At 44.1% G+C, this 15,593-nt stretch overlaps 1 protein-coding gene across 2 annotated transcripts in view; it reads right to left on the minus strand.

Annotated features, from left to right (window-relative positions):
• The window catches only part of CMIP (c-Maf inducing protein), a 166,353-nt gene that overhangs the window by 112,906 nt on the left and 37,854 nt on the right, over positions 1-15,593 (minus strand). Inside the window, exon 1 of one of the 2 annotated variants that reach the window (XM_087940549.1) lies at positions 300-354. The exons of the other annotated variant lie outside the window; for it this stretch is intronic. Coding sequence (XP_087796675.1) covers positions 300-338 — 39 coding nt within the window. The 5' untranslated portion in view covers positions 339-354. Of the gene's footprint in view, positions 1-299; positions 355-15,593 lie in introns of those variants that run through there. 2 annotated transcript variants of the gene reach the window in all.

Consider the following 15,593-nt stretch of genomic DNA (forward strand, 5'->3'; position numbering starts at 1 on the left):
AAGGAAGAAAGGAAATGGGAAGGGAGGGAGGGAGGAAATGAGAATGACAAGGAAGGAAGGAAATGGGAAGGAAATGGGAAGAAGGAAGGAAGGAAGGAGGAAGGGAGGGAGGGAGGGAGGGAGGGAAGAAAGAAGGACCCACGTTTTCAAATCAAGTGGAATCCAGGCAGAAAAGGGACCTTTGGCTCCCGCTTCCCATGCTGTGGCATCGTGAGGTTTCTACTTTCATATCGTTCAAAATGCATTTGCAGCTGTGGTCTCTCCAGCACCCGGGCTGAAGGTCAGCCTTGTTTACTTACGAGCAGAACAGCGGAGGAGATGGGAACACAGGTTCCCATTTACTGGCACCCTCCCTGTATTACTGTACTGGGTCAGAGGGATTAGGGAAATAAGCCGCTGGTTTTGATTGCAGGGCTGGTTAATGTACAATGTCTGGATTGCCCACAAGGACTCGGGGTTCATTTGCTTTCACCCGCAAAAGCGGCTCATGATAGACAACTACAGATTCAGGTTGACAGTGTGGATGGAGGAAACCTTGATTTATTTTCACACTTGTTAACCTGCCTTGGTTAACAAGATGTATTGTCTCTCCCCCTACCCTTACCACCACCACCACACACTATCATCTGCACCTGTGTAAGTGTCTGGTTTGGTTCTGCAACCCAACAGGACAGACACAGACTTCAGAGAGTAATTAGGACTGCAGAAAAAACAATTACTACCAACCTGCCTTCAGTCGAGGACCTGTATACTGCACGAGTCAAAAAGAGGACTGTGAAAATATTTACAGACTCCTCATATCCTGGACATAAATTGTTTCAACTCCTTCCCTCAAAATGACGCTATAGAGCATAGAACAACTGGACACAAGGATAGTTTTTCCCAAACGCCATCACTATGCTAAACAAATAATTCCCTCAACACTGTCCCACTATTAACAAGGTCTGCATTACTATGACTATTAATTTTCTCATCACTCCTTATCATACATCCCCTCCTACTTGTGACTGTATGACTAACTTTGTCTCTCGTATCCTTAAGATTTATACCGAGTGTTTCCTAGAATGATTTGATTGCTTATTGTACCCTATGACTATTCTTAAGTGTTGTACCTTATGATTCTTGTCCCTCGATGAATGCATCTTTTCTTTTTATGTACACTGAGAGCATATGCACCAAGAAATTCCTTGTGTGTCCAACACACTTGGCCAATAAAGAATTCTATTCTATTCTATTCTATTCTATTCTATTCTATTCTATTCTATTCTATTCTATTCTATTCTATTCTATTCTATTCTATTCTTGTATGGTGCTTGGAGATGTTGAGACTCCGGAAACAGTTCAGAGAAGAGCAACGAGGATGATTAGGAGGCTGCAGGCTAAAATATATGAAGATCGGTTGCAGGAAGTGTGTATGTCTCGTCTAGTGAAAAAAAGGACTAGGGGTGACAGGATAGCAGTGTTCCAATATCCGAGGGGCTCCTACAAAGACGAGGGGGTCAAACTATTCTCCAAAGCACCAGAAGGCAGGACAAGAAGCCATGGGTGAAAACTCATCAAGGAGAGAAGCAACCTGGAATTAAGGAGAAATTTCCTAGCTTTGCTCTGGGCCCATAATCCCATAATGCTGTTAAGGTGGCCTTGTCCTTCCTTCCTTCCTTCCTTCCTTCCTTCCTTCCTTCCTTCCTTCCCTCCCTCCCCTCCCACTCATTTCCCAGACTCTGCCACTATGAATTGGCCACAACAAACCAAATCAGCTGTGGATATAGTGCAGTCTTCTAGAATTGGCACAAGCCACCACCTCTTCTTCTGTGCAGACGTGCACTGCATGTTCATAATTACACACACACACACACACACACCAAATGTGAACACAAAGGACAAACCTCTCAACCATAAAGTACGGCATGAAAAGGCCAACCCAGAGAGTTACTCAGAGTGAAATATGAACAGAAACCAATATAGATTCACACTCAGCAGGATATTTATCCGCCCCACCCAAGGTAGGAATAACCATAAAGGCTGGGGTAGGGAAAGCTGAGGATTGATGAGGTTGCAAAAAGGGAAACAACACTGCACGCACAACCCCTGCCATGTTCGCAGGCTTCATTTGGGCACACCAAGAACCCCAGGGCGCACCGCCACCCCTAATTCTGCAAGCTCTGGAGCTGCCACCCACATCATGGTTGTTGTCGCGTCAGAAAGGTTTGAAATCGGTGCCCCAACCTGCTGATTGGATCTGCAGGTTGCAAACACCCCTCAAAACAGCTCTTTTTGTAATGCAGGGCTAAAGACTTTGCACTGCGCATGTCCTTGGTGAGTGATGTGTGTAGGAAAGCAGCTGCGGTGCAAAGCACACGTCCACAAAATCCCATTCGGATTTAGCAGACACCTGTATTTAACAGACACACATTTCCCTCTGTTATGCTATAAGGCAGATTAATTCCAAAGGATTTTGGTGATCGACATCATGGATTAACTGTATTTCAACACTTTTTGAGGGAATTCTCTACAAAAATACACTATTTATGCAATTATTTATATACTGTTCCCTATACTGAAAGGAGGAGGAGGAGGAGGAGGAGGAGGAGGAGGAGGAGGAGGAGGAGGAGGAGGAGAAGAAGAAGAAGAAGAAGAAGAAGAAGAAGAAGAAGAAGAAGAAGCAGAAGAAGAAGAAGAAGAAGAAGAAGAAGAAGAAGAAGAAGAAGAAGAAGAAGAAGAAGAAGAAGAAGAAGAAAGAGAGAGACGGGGAATAAAGAGGAGGAAGAGGAGGGAGCAAGCATTTTGAGCAGGAACAACATAATGGGAGGAAACCATCACCCACATTATCATGAGATAGGAAAAGGGAGGTGCAATTTATTAAAGGGAATAGATTAGAGAAGACCGCTAACACAGTGAGCAGGAAACCAAATCCAATTGAGATGGGGGTTATTCTCATTCCTGGGGACTGGCAGAAGTGGAATGGATGGGTCTGAAATGGATCTGAAATCATTTACAGGAAGTCAAAGACCACCAAGCCTGGCCAGAAGTAGGAGAAGAGCAGGCAGAGCTGTGGAAGTGGGTGGGTGGGGGCGAAGTTAAACGTATCATCGGCTTAGAATCATTGCGTTGCCACACATGCTCTTGAATTCCATTCACTCGTATCCGGTGTCAATTTAGTGTCGATCAGATTCTTGTGGGAAGGCTTGACTAAATCTGCCGGGTTGCAACCTAACTGCTGATCTTGAGTCCTTGTGGGATCCATCAGAGACACAGAGCTAGTTCTCCCAAGGTTTTGCTGAGCCACTGCATGATCACTGGCTCTTTCAGCTGGGGCTGGTAGGAAACGTAACCACTGAGCACTTAAAAGCTTTCCAAGATAAACAAGTGTTCAGATGGAGGGTGGGCAATGTCGGGAAGGGGGCGGGGGGTTCAGACAACTCTTGGCCTAGTTTCAGAAGCTTTCTATAAATTGTTTCTCCAGAGCCAAAGAAAGTTCTACTCTGATATTTCAAAGATTTCAGGACTGCACGTAGCTCCTACGGTCTCGGGTGCAAGCCCTAGAGCCCTCCAAGAATTATGGCCAGATTAGGAGAACAAAAATTAGAAGCATGGAGGAATCAACACATTAGTTGCATCAGATTAGTGGTTTCTGTAAATCTTGCTTTGGGTCTTGGCCAAACTCACTTCTTCTGTCTTCCTTTTCTTGTGTCCTCTTCTTCCAGCCCCCAGCCCCAAAACAAGTACAGCCTTTGATCCAGAGGTGGTATTCAGCCAGTTCTGATCAGTTCTGGAGAACCAGTAGCGGAAATTTTGAGTAATCCGGAGAACCGGAAAATGCCACCTCTGACTGGCCCCGCCCCCATCTCTTTTCCGCCTCCCGAGTCCCAGATGATTGGCTGGGTCTTCTTTGGTTGCCCTGCACAGGAGAACGGAGCTGGGAAGCAGGTTAGTGGGGGTGGGGAGGGAATGGGGATTTTGCAGTAACCTTGCCCCAGAAATGGGGAAGGAATGGAGATCTTGCAGTATCCTTCTCCTACGATGCCCACCAAGCCAAGCCATGCCCACAGAACAGGTAGTAAAAAAAAAAAAAATTGAATCCCACCACTGCCTTGATCATAAAATAAAAACCCCTTTCTACAATCATTCCGGCCGTTTTCCTCTGAGTTTAATCATGGGATGTTAGCATCACAAACACTTAAGCCTTCTCTAGACAAGAAGATAGTTGAGGAATCCCCAAAAGAAGATACAGAAAGCAAATCAAGAAACAATGGGGGGGAAAAAATAAGAATTCTACTGTTACCAAAATATGCTATATTTTTCTTTTCTTTTTTTCAACACGAAAAGGAAAGGTACAGATTTTAAGACACACTGTACCCAAAGAAAGGATCCGTGACTTTTTTTTTTTGTCCGTGTCATTGTGAGTTGTAACCATAGAAACCACATCCTCTGCCGCTGCTATGGTAACGCTGCAGTAACCTTTTCTTTCTTTTTCTTTGCAAATAAGGATAGAAGTACCGTAGATAAATTATTTTTGGACTTTTTTTTTTCTTTCTTTCCCTGTAATGAAGAGGTAGAAGAGAAAGATAAAGACAGATCCAGGCCACACAACTCTACAAAAGCTTTGTGAACAGCTCCTTCTCGACCTGGCGCTGCCCAGATGTGTAGGGACTACAATTGCCAAAAATCGCTGCGTGCCAATAAAGGAGAAGAGGAAAAAAAACAAAGAAATAACCCAAGCACACATTTTTAAGTCACTAAAACCGAGCTACCATCCAGTAAAACAGTGAGTCAGTTTGGTCTAGTGCAGTGGTCACCAACTGGTGGTCCATCTAGTGGTCCGTGAGAAAATGTTGGTGGTCCGCAGAAAAATTATTTGCGTTTTTAATATTCCTCTAAATCAGGGCTCCTCAAACGATGCCCCCTGAGCCAGATACATGCAATGAACGTTTGTGTTGCTGCAAAGACTCTCCCCCTTGGGGGTCTTTTTGTGTGGATTGGAGGGTGGCCGAAATTCCAATTTGGGGTCTGCTTCAGCCACCTGTTGCGGGGCTTGGGGCGAAGGTTGGAGGGAAGTGCCACTGGTGCAGAAGTGGTATTCGGTAGGTTCTGACCAGTTCTGGAGAACCGGTAGCGGACATTTTGAGTAGTTCAGAGAACCAGCAAATCCCACCTCTGACTGGCCCCACCAACCCCATCTATTCTCTGCCTCCTATTGAGTCCTAGCTGATCGGCTGGGCCTTCTTGTATGCCCTGCCCATGAGAACGGAGCTGGAAAGCAGGTTAGTGGCATGGGGAGGGATTGGGGATTTTGCAGTATCCTTCCCCTGCCACGCCCAAACCACGCCCACCAAACCATGCCCATAGAAATGGTAATAAAAAAAAATTGAATACCACCACTGCACTGGTGGCGAAGAGCCAGAGGGCCTCATTCCAATGCAACTGCATCATGGCTGGAACTGGCCTGACTCGCTCAGCCCACTGAGCCTCCAGGTGTCGGTACCTGGCCTTGCACTTCTGCAGATCTTCCCTCTGCTTAGAAAGCTTCAGTGAGGTGCTTCCGCTGAGCCTCCTTCTCAGTCAGATCCAATTTGAAATGAGCCAGCTGTTTTGCAAACTCTTTCTCTCATGGGGAGGCTGCTTAGCGCCAACAACTGCTTCCTTTTGGGGGCCCTAAGGAGCCCAGGTGGGCAGGCGAGGAGTGGAGGGGAGGGGCGAGTAGAGGCCAGCGAGGCACCCCTTGACATGAGGGACATCGAGTTGGCCACACCCACCCAGTCACATGGCCACCTAGCCACGCCCACCCAGCCGGCCATTAGGCAGATCGTATTAGTGGCCCGCTGGATTTAGAATTATGAATTTAGTGGCCCCTGAGGTATGAAAGGTTGGTGACCCCTGGTCTAATGGTCAAGGCACTAGGCTAGAAACTGGGAGATTGGGAGTTCTAGTCTCTTTCTTAAACATGAAAGCCAGCTGAGTCATTCTGGGCCAGTGCCTCTTTCTCAGCCCCAAAAGTTGTGTTATGGCGAAAAAAGGAGGAAGGAGTGAGAGTGGAGAAGGAGGAGTAGAGTAGAGTAGAGTAGAGTAGAGTAGAGTAGAGTAGACTAGACTAGACTAGACTAGACTAGACTAGACTAGACCATGGAGATCTCCTAGTTTACATTTGCCCCCATCAGTTCTTTATAAAAATAAACAACTTTATTATAAAAATAATCAAGGCGGAATATAAATAAAAGTAAAACAGAAACAATTGTTCCAAAAAAAAGGTTATGTTTGTCTCTCGGTGTTCCATTTCCCCCCCAATGGAAAAAGTTAAGAACTTTTTTTAAAGCAAAAAACAGGTGGTGGAATTCCTCTCTATCCCAATATTATAATTTAATGGGTTTTTCTCATGCATTTGTTTCTCTAAATGGGACTTATCGGCATCTCTGCAATTATGTGCAAAGCAAACTGGAACATTTAAAAACAATAACATCAGTGGGAAATACTTTTGTTATGTTCAGAGAAACTGCATCCGGCAATGTTTTTGTATCTTTGTTTTAATTGGGTGAAAAGCAGTGAGTAACTACATCTTATTCAAACATAATCTCAAAGTTAGCTCCTGGCCTTTGCTATTAAGCCTCTCCGTTAAAACGCCTAATTGTTTTAAATGCCCTTTCCGTGCGTGGCACACCAAGTTCAAATATTGGTCATTAAGCTTTGCTAATGATTCAGAAATTCTGAAGGCTTGTTATTCTTGGCCTGTGCCCTGGTACATAATTGGTCAGTAAAGGTTTCTGGGTCTGTTACAAACAACTGTCTTAGCATTTAATTTTTTCTTCCAACCAAAGGGCAGGCAGACTTGTTACCTGGATAGTGAGATTTTGCCACGCCTATAGTTTCCCCCCAAAAAAAACTTACTTTAAAAACTTTACATTAAAAGAAATAGGAATAAGGGGAAGGCTATTAATAGAATAACATAACAGAGTTGGAGGGAACCCAGGAGGTCTTCTAGTCCTACCCCCCTGCTCAAGCAGGAGATCCTATGCCAGAAGCCCCCAACCTTTTTGGCACCAGGGACCAGTTTCATAAAGAGAGGTTTTTCCACGGACTGGAGAGAATGTGTTTTCATAGGCTGCCTGCATCCCACAGATGGGGCTTCACTTGCTTGCATGGCCAGTTCTGGTTGGGGACCCCTTTATCATTCCAGACAAATAGTCCTTCAGTCTCTTCTTAAAATCCTTCATTGATGGAGCACCCACAACTTCTGAAAGCAAAGGGTCCTCATTTTACCCACCTCAGAAGGATGGAAGGCTGAGTCAACCTTGAACTGGTTAGTATCGAAGTGTGGGCAGTGGGCAGAGTCAGCCTGCAATACCGGATGGATGCACAATTGGTATTCAGCCGGTTCTGACCAGTTCCGGAGAACCGGTAGCGGAAATTTTGAGTAGTTCAGAGAACTGACAAATGACTGGCCCTGCCCCATCTATTCTCCCAAATCCCAGCTGATCATCTGTGTCTTCTTTTGTTGCCCTGCATAGGAGAACAGAGCTGAAAAGCAGGTTAGTGGGGTGGGGAGGGAGATTTTACAGTATCCTTCCCCTGCCATGCCCACCAAGCCATGCCCATAGAACTGGTAGTAAAAAAATTTGAATCCCACCACTGAATGGATGGATGGATGGATGGATGGATGGATGGATGGATGGAAGGAAGGAAGGAAGGAAGGAAGGAAGGAAGGAAGGAAAATAGCAATGGTACTTAGACATATATCACTTTACAGTGCTTTTAGAGCTTTCTCTAAGCAGTGTACAGAGTCAGCCTATTGACCCCAACAATCTGGGTCCTCCTTTTACCCATCTCGGAAAGAAAGGCTGAGTCAACCTTGAGCCTGGTGAGATTGGAACTGCCAAATTGCAGGCAGCCGGCAGTCAGTAGAAGTACCCTGCAGTACTGCACTCTAACCACTGCGCTACCGTGGCTTATCCTAGTTTGACTCTCTCTTTGACTAGTTTCCATCCATTGTTTCTTGTCCTTCCTTCTGGTGCTTTGGAAACTAGCCTGACCCCCCTCCTCTGTGTGGCAGCCCCTCAAATATTGGAATACTGCTATCATGTCACCCCCTAGTCCTTTTTATTTTATTTTTTTGCATTTCAGCTCAGGCTATACAATGAAGACAGAGCTGTTTGTTTTAATTGCCCGCATGCTTCCCCGGTGCAACATGGCACCACTGTGTCAATAACAACGGGAGATAAGATGACAGGACTGTGTTAGCTTTGGGTGTCAATTTACTCCGGCAGTCAGCAGTTCTGAAGCAAATTAAAAGGCAAGGTGTCCCCCGCTTGGATAAATGGGATTTTTGATGATCCATTTTGTACTAATTCTGCCATAGCCCATCTGGAAATACCACCTCCCTATGCCACACTCAAAAAAATAGTCATTTATTTTGATTAGTAGGTGCTATACTTCTAGATAAGGGATGCAGTGGCTCAGAGGCTAAGACGCTGAGCTTGTTGATCAGAAAGTTCTGCAGTTCGAATCCCTAGTGCCGCATAACGCTTCTGCCAACCGAGCAGTTCAAAACCATGTAAAAATGCAGGTAGAAAAATTGGGGCCACTATTAGGGACCATGTTGTTTCTCCGTGTCATATAACATATGTGGGCATAAGCATACATTTGCATTTATTTATTTTGTCACATTTATGTAGTATATATTAGAGGTGGAGACCCTTTGAGGGCTGTAGGCTGTATTCATTTTAATGTATGGCGATCCAAAGTGACAGTGAAGTTATTCTAAGTCTAAGTTTGCAGTGAGGAAACAACTCTGCAAAAGCTGCAGCTGTGGATTCGGAAGCCGACACATCTTTGCCTAAACAATTCTACCAGGCCTTTTGCTAAATGCTGAGCCTGCTGCAGAGACAACTTCAATCTATGCATCCGGGAGACAACCACGTAGCCCGTTTGATCTTTTGGGTAGCCACCTTGCCCAAAGGTGCCCAGACTAGACTTTGCAACGTGAATAAGAACAAAAAGTCTGCCATCTTGGTTATAAATGAGGGGAAATGTGATGCAGATGGAAAAAGTGAATGCATTTATATCTGGCTGACAATCTGGCCTGAGAAGCAGCCCGTAAGCAGATGATAGCAAGCAACAACACCCCCCCCGCCCACAAAAGGATTAAACTCAATGAAACAACATGATCATCAGCTTTGGGGTAAGGGGGGAAGGCACGTGACAAAAATGCTTTGCGCAACGTGATCATGTTCCCCAACTAGAATTTCGGATGAAATTCTGGTGTAGACACTGAGAGAAAGAGAAAAAAAGATCATCCTATTTGCTCTAATTTTTTCTTATTCTGTAACAGCAATAGTACTTAAGACTTATATAGCGCTTTATAGTGCTTTACAGCTCTCTCTAAGCAGTTTACAGAGTCAGCCTCTTGCCCCCAACAATCTGGGTCCTCATTTTACCGACCTCGGAAGGATGGAAGGCTGAGTCAACCTTGAGCCTGGTGGGATTTGAACTGCCGAATTGTAGGCAGCTGACTGCAGCAGATGTAGCTGTAATGCTCAAATACACTTAGAGGCAGAAGCCCAGTACAGCCAGTCCTCAGGTTATAACCACAACTGGCTCCAGAATTTCTGTTGTTAAAAGAAAGCAGTTGTTAAGTAAGTCTAATTTTACAACCTTTTTGGCCATGGTTGTTAAGTGAACCGGCAGCATAACTGGGTGCAGAAGTCTGGGAGTTGAAATTCACAAGCCTTAAAGTTGTCAAGGTTGGACACCCCTTCCATAGAGGAAGAGAAAAATATGGGATGGACCACGTAGACACAACCCAAGCTCTTGGCTTGGTTGGCAACAGACACCACGTTCCCACATTCAAAGTGTTAAAATATCACCAGGGTGTGTCTTTCTACCACGAGGTCAAGAGCCTTGCAAATATTTTCTGACTTCCCAGTCTAGCCTACAGCTCTGGAAATTCCTGATGAGTTCCCAACCTTATTCTAACCAGGCCGGATTCCTGCTTAACTTCTCAGCCTAAACAAGGGTCATTCAGGTGAAAGAACAATGGAAAATTTCAAGTCTTTAGACATCAACTGTTGCTTAACCTCATCCTGAGTAGGAGAATAACATGAGTCATTGTTTTACACTGCGGAAAGAGAGGCAAAACCGTGAGAATATATAGCGAAGAGTAACTCTTGCATCAGGCCAAAATATATAGGATGGGTAATCAAATTAGAAAATAATTTGATTACTTGGATTAATAATAATAGAAAAGCTACAAGGTTGCTCATCTTTGCAAGCAGCTAGATAGGTTCCTGAACAATTCCTAAGAAGACCAATAGAAAGGAATCTGTAGTTTGCAATTTGCTATCCAGAGCTGTTCCCTCTTCAAACATTATGGGTTCCAATATTTGAGGGGTTGCCCCAAAGAAGAGTGGGGTCAAGGAATTCTCCAAATCACCAAAAGGCAAGACAGGAAGCAATGGATGGAAACTAATCAAGGAGAGAAGCAACCTAGAACTAGGGAGAAATTTCTAACAGGGAGAACAATTAATCAGCGGGATGGCTTGGCTCCAGAAGCTGTGAAGTCCCATCACTGGAAGATTTTAAGAAGAGAATGGACAGTCACTTGCCTGGAATGGTACAGGGACTCCTGCTTGAGCAGGGGGCTGGACTAGAAGACCTCCAAGGTCCCTTCCAACTCTGTTATTCTGCAGCTATCATTGGTAAAATGATGCAATCACCAGGAGTTTTCGAGCCCCCTAAAAAGATGTTACATAAATGACCTTCAACATTTCCTTCTAATTGTCTAACACGTTTAGAATATGAAGCTTTTTCCAAGGCTGTTGTTCAGTTCAAAATATAACGTGCATGATGGCCAGCATCGTAATTATCTTCTAATTCTCTCAATTTAGTGTTGTTATTCTTTTAGGGTTTTTTTTTAAAGGTTTATTATCAGCAGCCCAAGTCAGCCTCCTGCAGGATATGGACCGTAATCTACCATGCTGGATGAGTGCAGGTTGGCACAAGATGTTTTTCTACTTGATAGTTAGGGCAGAGAGAGTGAGAGTGGGGAAGGAAAGGGAGGGAGGGAGAGGAGAGATATGAGAGGGAGGAGAGATCTAGAGAGACATAGAGGGAGGGAGAGATTAGATAGATAGATAGATAGATAGATAGATAGATAGATAGATAGATAGATAGATAGATAGATAAGAGGGAGGGGAGGGAGAGAGAGCGGAGAGGGGAGGGAGAGAGAGCGGGAGAGGGGAGGGAGAGAGAGCGGGAGAGAGGGGGGAGAGAGAGAGAGACCATAGTCACCCATCCAGCTTCTGTGTCCACGAAAAGAGAAGAATCTGGAAGTCTTCCTACCCCAGTCCAGCACTTATACCACTCCTCATACTGGCTTTTTGGTTGAGGAGGGGTGATTGGCTCCAAATCCCCAACCACCTTCTGTGGCTGGAGGGAAGGATTAAAACCTGCGTCTTCTCATTCCTAGACCAAAACCTTTTTTTTTTTTAAACCATTAAATCATTCTGGTTCTCCCATTTTAAGGAAAACACATGCCAAAAAACAACAAGCACAGAACCTATCAAATCTGCCCTGAAAGCGGTCCAACAGTTAGATTTTTGCACCTTATCATCATCTCCTCTAGACAAGACGGATGGCACTCCAGTCAATCAATCAATGGATATAAAAATGAGCTGCCAAGAAAGATCTCCAAAAAGGTATTTTCTCCGCCTTTAACCGATGGTTGTCTTAGCCCACAGAGGGCCAGTGTTTCCGGTGGCATCGGTAACGCGCTACGCAACCAGCTGATGGTGAGAGCTAGTTCCTAGCTCTTGGAGAACATCCCCATTATACAAAAATAATAATAATAATTTAAAAAAACCCACTGATGCATATTTTGAGCACGCTCGGGTTCCGTTTTATTTACTAGGACTCCTATTCCAAGCCCAAAGGCTTCTGAGTGGATGAGAGTCCCTTCTTTCAGGAAAAAGAAAAGAAAAGCAGAATGACCACATCACCGTTAATAATGACAAAATTACAGGACATTTTGGCATCTGAGGAACATTCAAAGCATAAGCCCTTAAAAACAGGGATAGGCAATGATCCTGAAACTCAGCAGGGTGGTCTATATCAAAATACTGGAGATATTCCCTGCTATATGGTATTCCACCCCCACCCCACCCCCGTGGCTGTGTAATCACAAACAATCAACATTTATTTACTTTTGCAAAGCTTTCTGCCCTGTTCTTGGGATGATTACAGTACTATCAAGGGTGTATTTGTAGCCATGTCAGTGAAAGAAATGACTTGGGAGTTTGGGAGTTGACATTTTTGGGAATGCCCCTAAGGAACGTGTTTCAGAAGAGGAGCAAATGGCCTTGTTTGTCTTCTAATGGGTCTGACCGTGGCGGCTTTCCAAGTAATAATATGGAAGAGTTGGTTGCTGCCTTTTTTCCAAGAGTATTTTTCAACATGGTAGCTTAAAACAGGGGGTCTCCAACCTTGGCAACTTTTAAGTCTGGTGGACTTCAACTCCCAGAATTCCTCACCTGGCTGGGGAATTCTGGGAATTGAAGTCCACAAGTCTTAAAGTTGCCAAGGTTGGAGACTCCCTGGCTTAAAATATAGAACAGGGGTGTCAAACGCAAGGCCTGGGGACAGAGCCAGCCCGCAGGATGCTTAGATCTGGCCCAGGGGGCCACCTTGGAAACAGCAAAGGACTACCCTGTGATGCCTCTGTCAGCAACAGGGGAGGCCCGGGGAGGTTGCGCTCTGTTTTTACTGGCAGAGGGTTACTGGAGGCCATTGCAGTTGAAAACGGAGCCTCAATGAGTGATGCTAATCCACGCCCACCCTGGCCATGCCTCCACTGGCCCCCCGAGATCAAACACGACCCTCAATGAAACCGAGTTAGACAGCCCTGATGTAGAACATAGAATAATACAGTTGGAAGAGATTTTGAAGGTCTTCTATCCAGAGGTCTCGAACCCCTGGTCCATGGAGTAAGACTGATCTGCCGCATGCCAGAAACCAGACCGCGCAAACAAGTGATGCCCCATTCTGGGGGATGCAGGCAGCACACAAAACCATGACCCACCACTGGTCCACAGGAAAACCTCTCTCCATATGCCCCAAAAGTCACCCCAGTTTTTGTATTTTTAGGGAACTCAGTTTTTTTTAAGAGGCAAAGCACTGTCTAAGAATTTTGTCTACTAAATCTCCCAACCCTTCAAAACATTACGTTCAATAGAGTCATGGCTATGCCTACTTTTGGAAGGAGGTCTCCATGCCTTGCTGAGACTAAGCCACTCCAGCTAAGACTTGTGATGTAGCAATAATTAAATTAAATAAATGATAAATAAATAATGAAAATATCAATAGCTACACTCCAGTAAACTACAGACTGGCAAAATTTATCACTGAAGCGAGAAACCCAAAGAGAAGAAGGTGATGAAGGAGTTTTTGAGGAGCGTCTTTTAAGTTCACACCAAAGTGATTTTGGTCACAACAAACCGAGAGTTTCCACTTTCAGGTTGAGCTTAAAACGTATTTATTTTATTTTCATGTATTGGTTGGATTTTCTATGCTGTCCATCTCACTATTGAAACACTGTCCTATTCTAAATTATTTCCACAGGCCAGCCTTTTCATGTGTCACATTGTGATCTGTAGTATCTTGAATTTCCTTTAGAATCAAACGCGAGTTTAAAAGTTTATCTTGGAGGGCTAGAAAGGTTTGCAGAAAACATTTCAGTTTTTATTTTTTAAGGAAAGCATTTTCTGCACCGAAAGTTTCTTACAGAGAACACGAGAAGCAGGAAGGAAGTTGAAGAATTACGGCGTCCTTGTCACTGACTTCCCCTTTTCCTCGCTATTGTTGTCAAACATTACAGGGACAATTTTCAGTTCTCAGCAATGTCATTTTGCAAACTGGTTATGCAAAAAAGTAATATCTGCATTTCCACAGATCTTCTCCAGTTGACTGGATGGACAAGGCAAGAATGAGAAGAAAAATGAATGGCCTATAGTCTAATAAAGGATGCAAAATTTGGCATAAGTCTCAATCTATCTATATATAAAAGTGATGGCACTCGCACATCATCACAAAATCTCCAAATCCATAAAGCCTACAAACTTGAAATTTGGCACGTATGTTCCTCTTGGCTTATAGGTGCTCACTAAGAAAGGATTTTTCAAAATGACCATCAGAGCATTAGTGTTTCCTATATTATTATTAACACGCTCTGATGCTAAGCAGTCCAACTCCCCCTCCCCACCTAAGAAGAAAATCTGTTCCAAATGCAAAAACACAAGCAGAGGAGTTTCAGTTTCAGTTTTAGTTTCACAGCACCAAGCAGCTTTAACATAAAACAGTTGAGCTAAGCCACGCCCAGGCTCCTTGCTGTCTCCTCCTTGCTCACATAGCAAATACTGTTTTCAGTTTCCAAACAGCCCTCAACTTTCTCACACACTGACAGGACGCTAGTCAGATGAATACCGATGGATGCTGGTAGGCAGAGGCAGATTTTTTTTCCCTTTATTTTCCTCCCCAAAAACTAAGCCCAACCACATAGTTTCGTACCAAAGCATGGGTATTGAGCTAGTATTTTTAATAAAGGTGATACGATCATTTTCTGCTCAAAACACAAATGCATGGGATTTTGGGGTTTTTTTTTAAGTGGATCCAGCACAGAGAGTTTTAAAACAAGATCCAATGTGTGTTAGTTACTGGGAACAGAGAAAGTCTAAACCTCTGACCCCAACTGGATCTCCCAACATTGTCCTGGGACGTGTATATTTGCCTTCGTTCATGAGGGCTAAAACACAACACCAATTTGCCATGTAACATCTCAAATTAAGTGAGAATCAACTCCAAAAACCTATCCAGCCCATCAGTTGAGACAGGGTATGATAACAGGCTGATAACAGCTTCCATCAGTTCCAGAACTGATCATATGTTCAAAACTGGCTTAAGAGGACCTATCTTTGACCAAAACTCACATGGAACAATCAACAGTTCTTTCTAAACGCTTTCAGCATCTCAAACCATTAAGCATCTAAAACAAGGGTCTTCAAACTTGCCAAGTTTAAGAGTTGTGGACTTCAACTCCCAGAATTCCTGAGCTAAAATGACTGGAGGAGGAATTCTGGGAGTTGAAATCCACAAGTCTTAAAGCTGTCAAGTTTGAAGACCCCTGATCTAAAAGATACTCTTAAAAATCCACACCTCAAAATTAGGATATGAATTTAAGGTTGTCAAGCTTTGGGACATCTGGAATTTTGAGAGCATGTTTTGATGGTGTCACAAAATGGCTTTGTTCCTCTCTATAGACATTTTAAAATACTGCCCACCATCCTGGCTTCTCTTCCATTTTGTAGGCATAGTTTGAGATGAAATTCTTGGTTGCAACTGTCTCCTTTATTTTTCAAGGATTCTTAGAGGTCTCATGCATTCTTGGAAGTACAGATATTGCCAGAGGTTGGTACATTTTGTCGTAACAGGCTGGTTCCCCACCATAATTTCTTCATGACACAGGGTACATCAAAAGAGGCATTAGAACATAGAATCATAGAGTTGGCATTAGAACATAGAGTCATCGAGTTGGAAGGGACCTCGGAAGTCTTCTA

The sequence above is a fragment of the Pseudonaja textilis genome, chromosome 11, assembly GCF_049901715.1.
Source record: "Pseudonaja textilis isolate UNSWEBS1 chromosome 11, rPseTex1.2, whole genome shotgun sequence".
In the NCBI taxonomy this organism is placed as follows: Eukaryota; Metazoa; Chordata; class Lepidosauria; order Squamata; family Elapidae; genus Pseudonaja; species Pseudonaja textilis.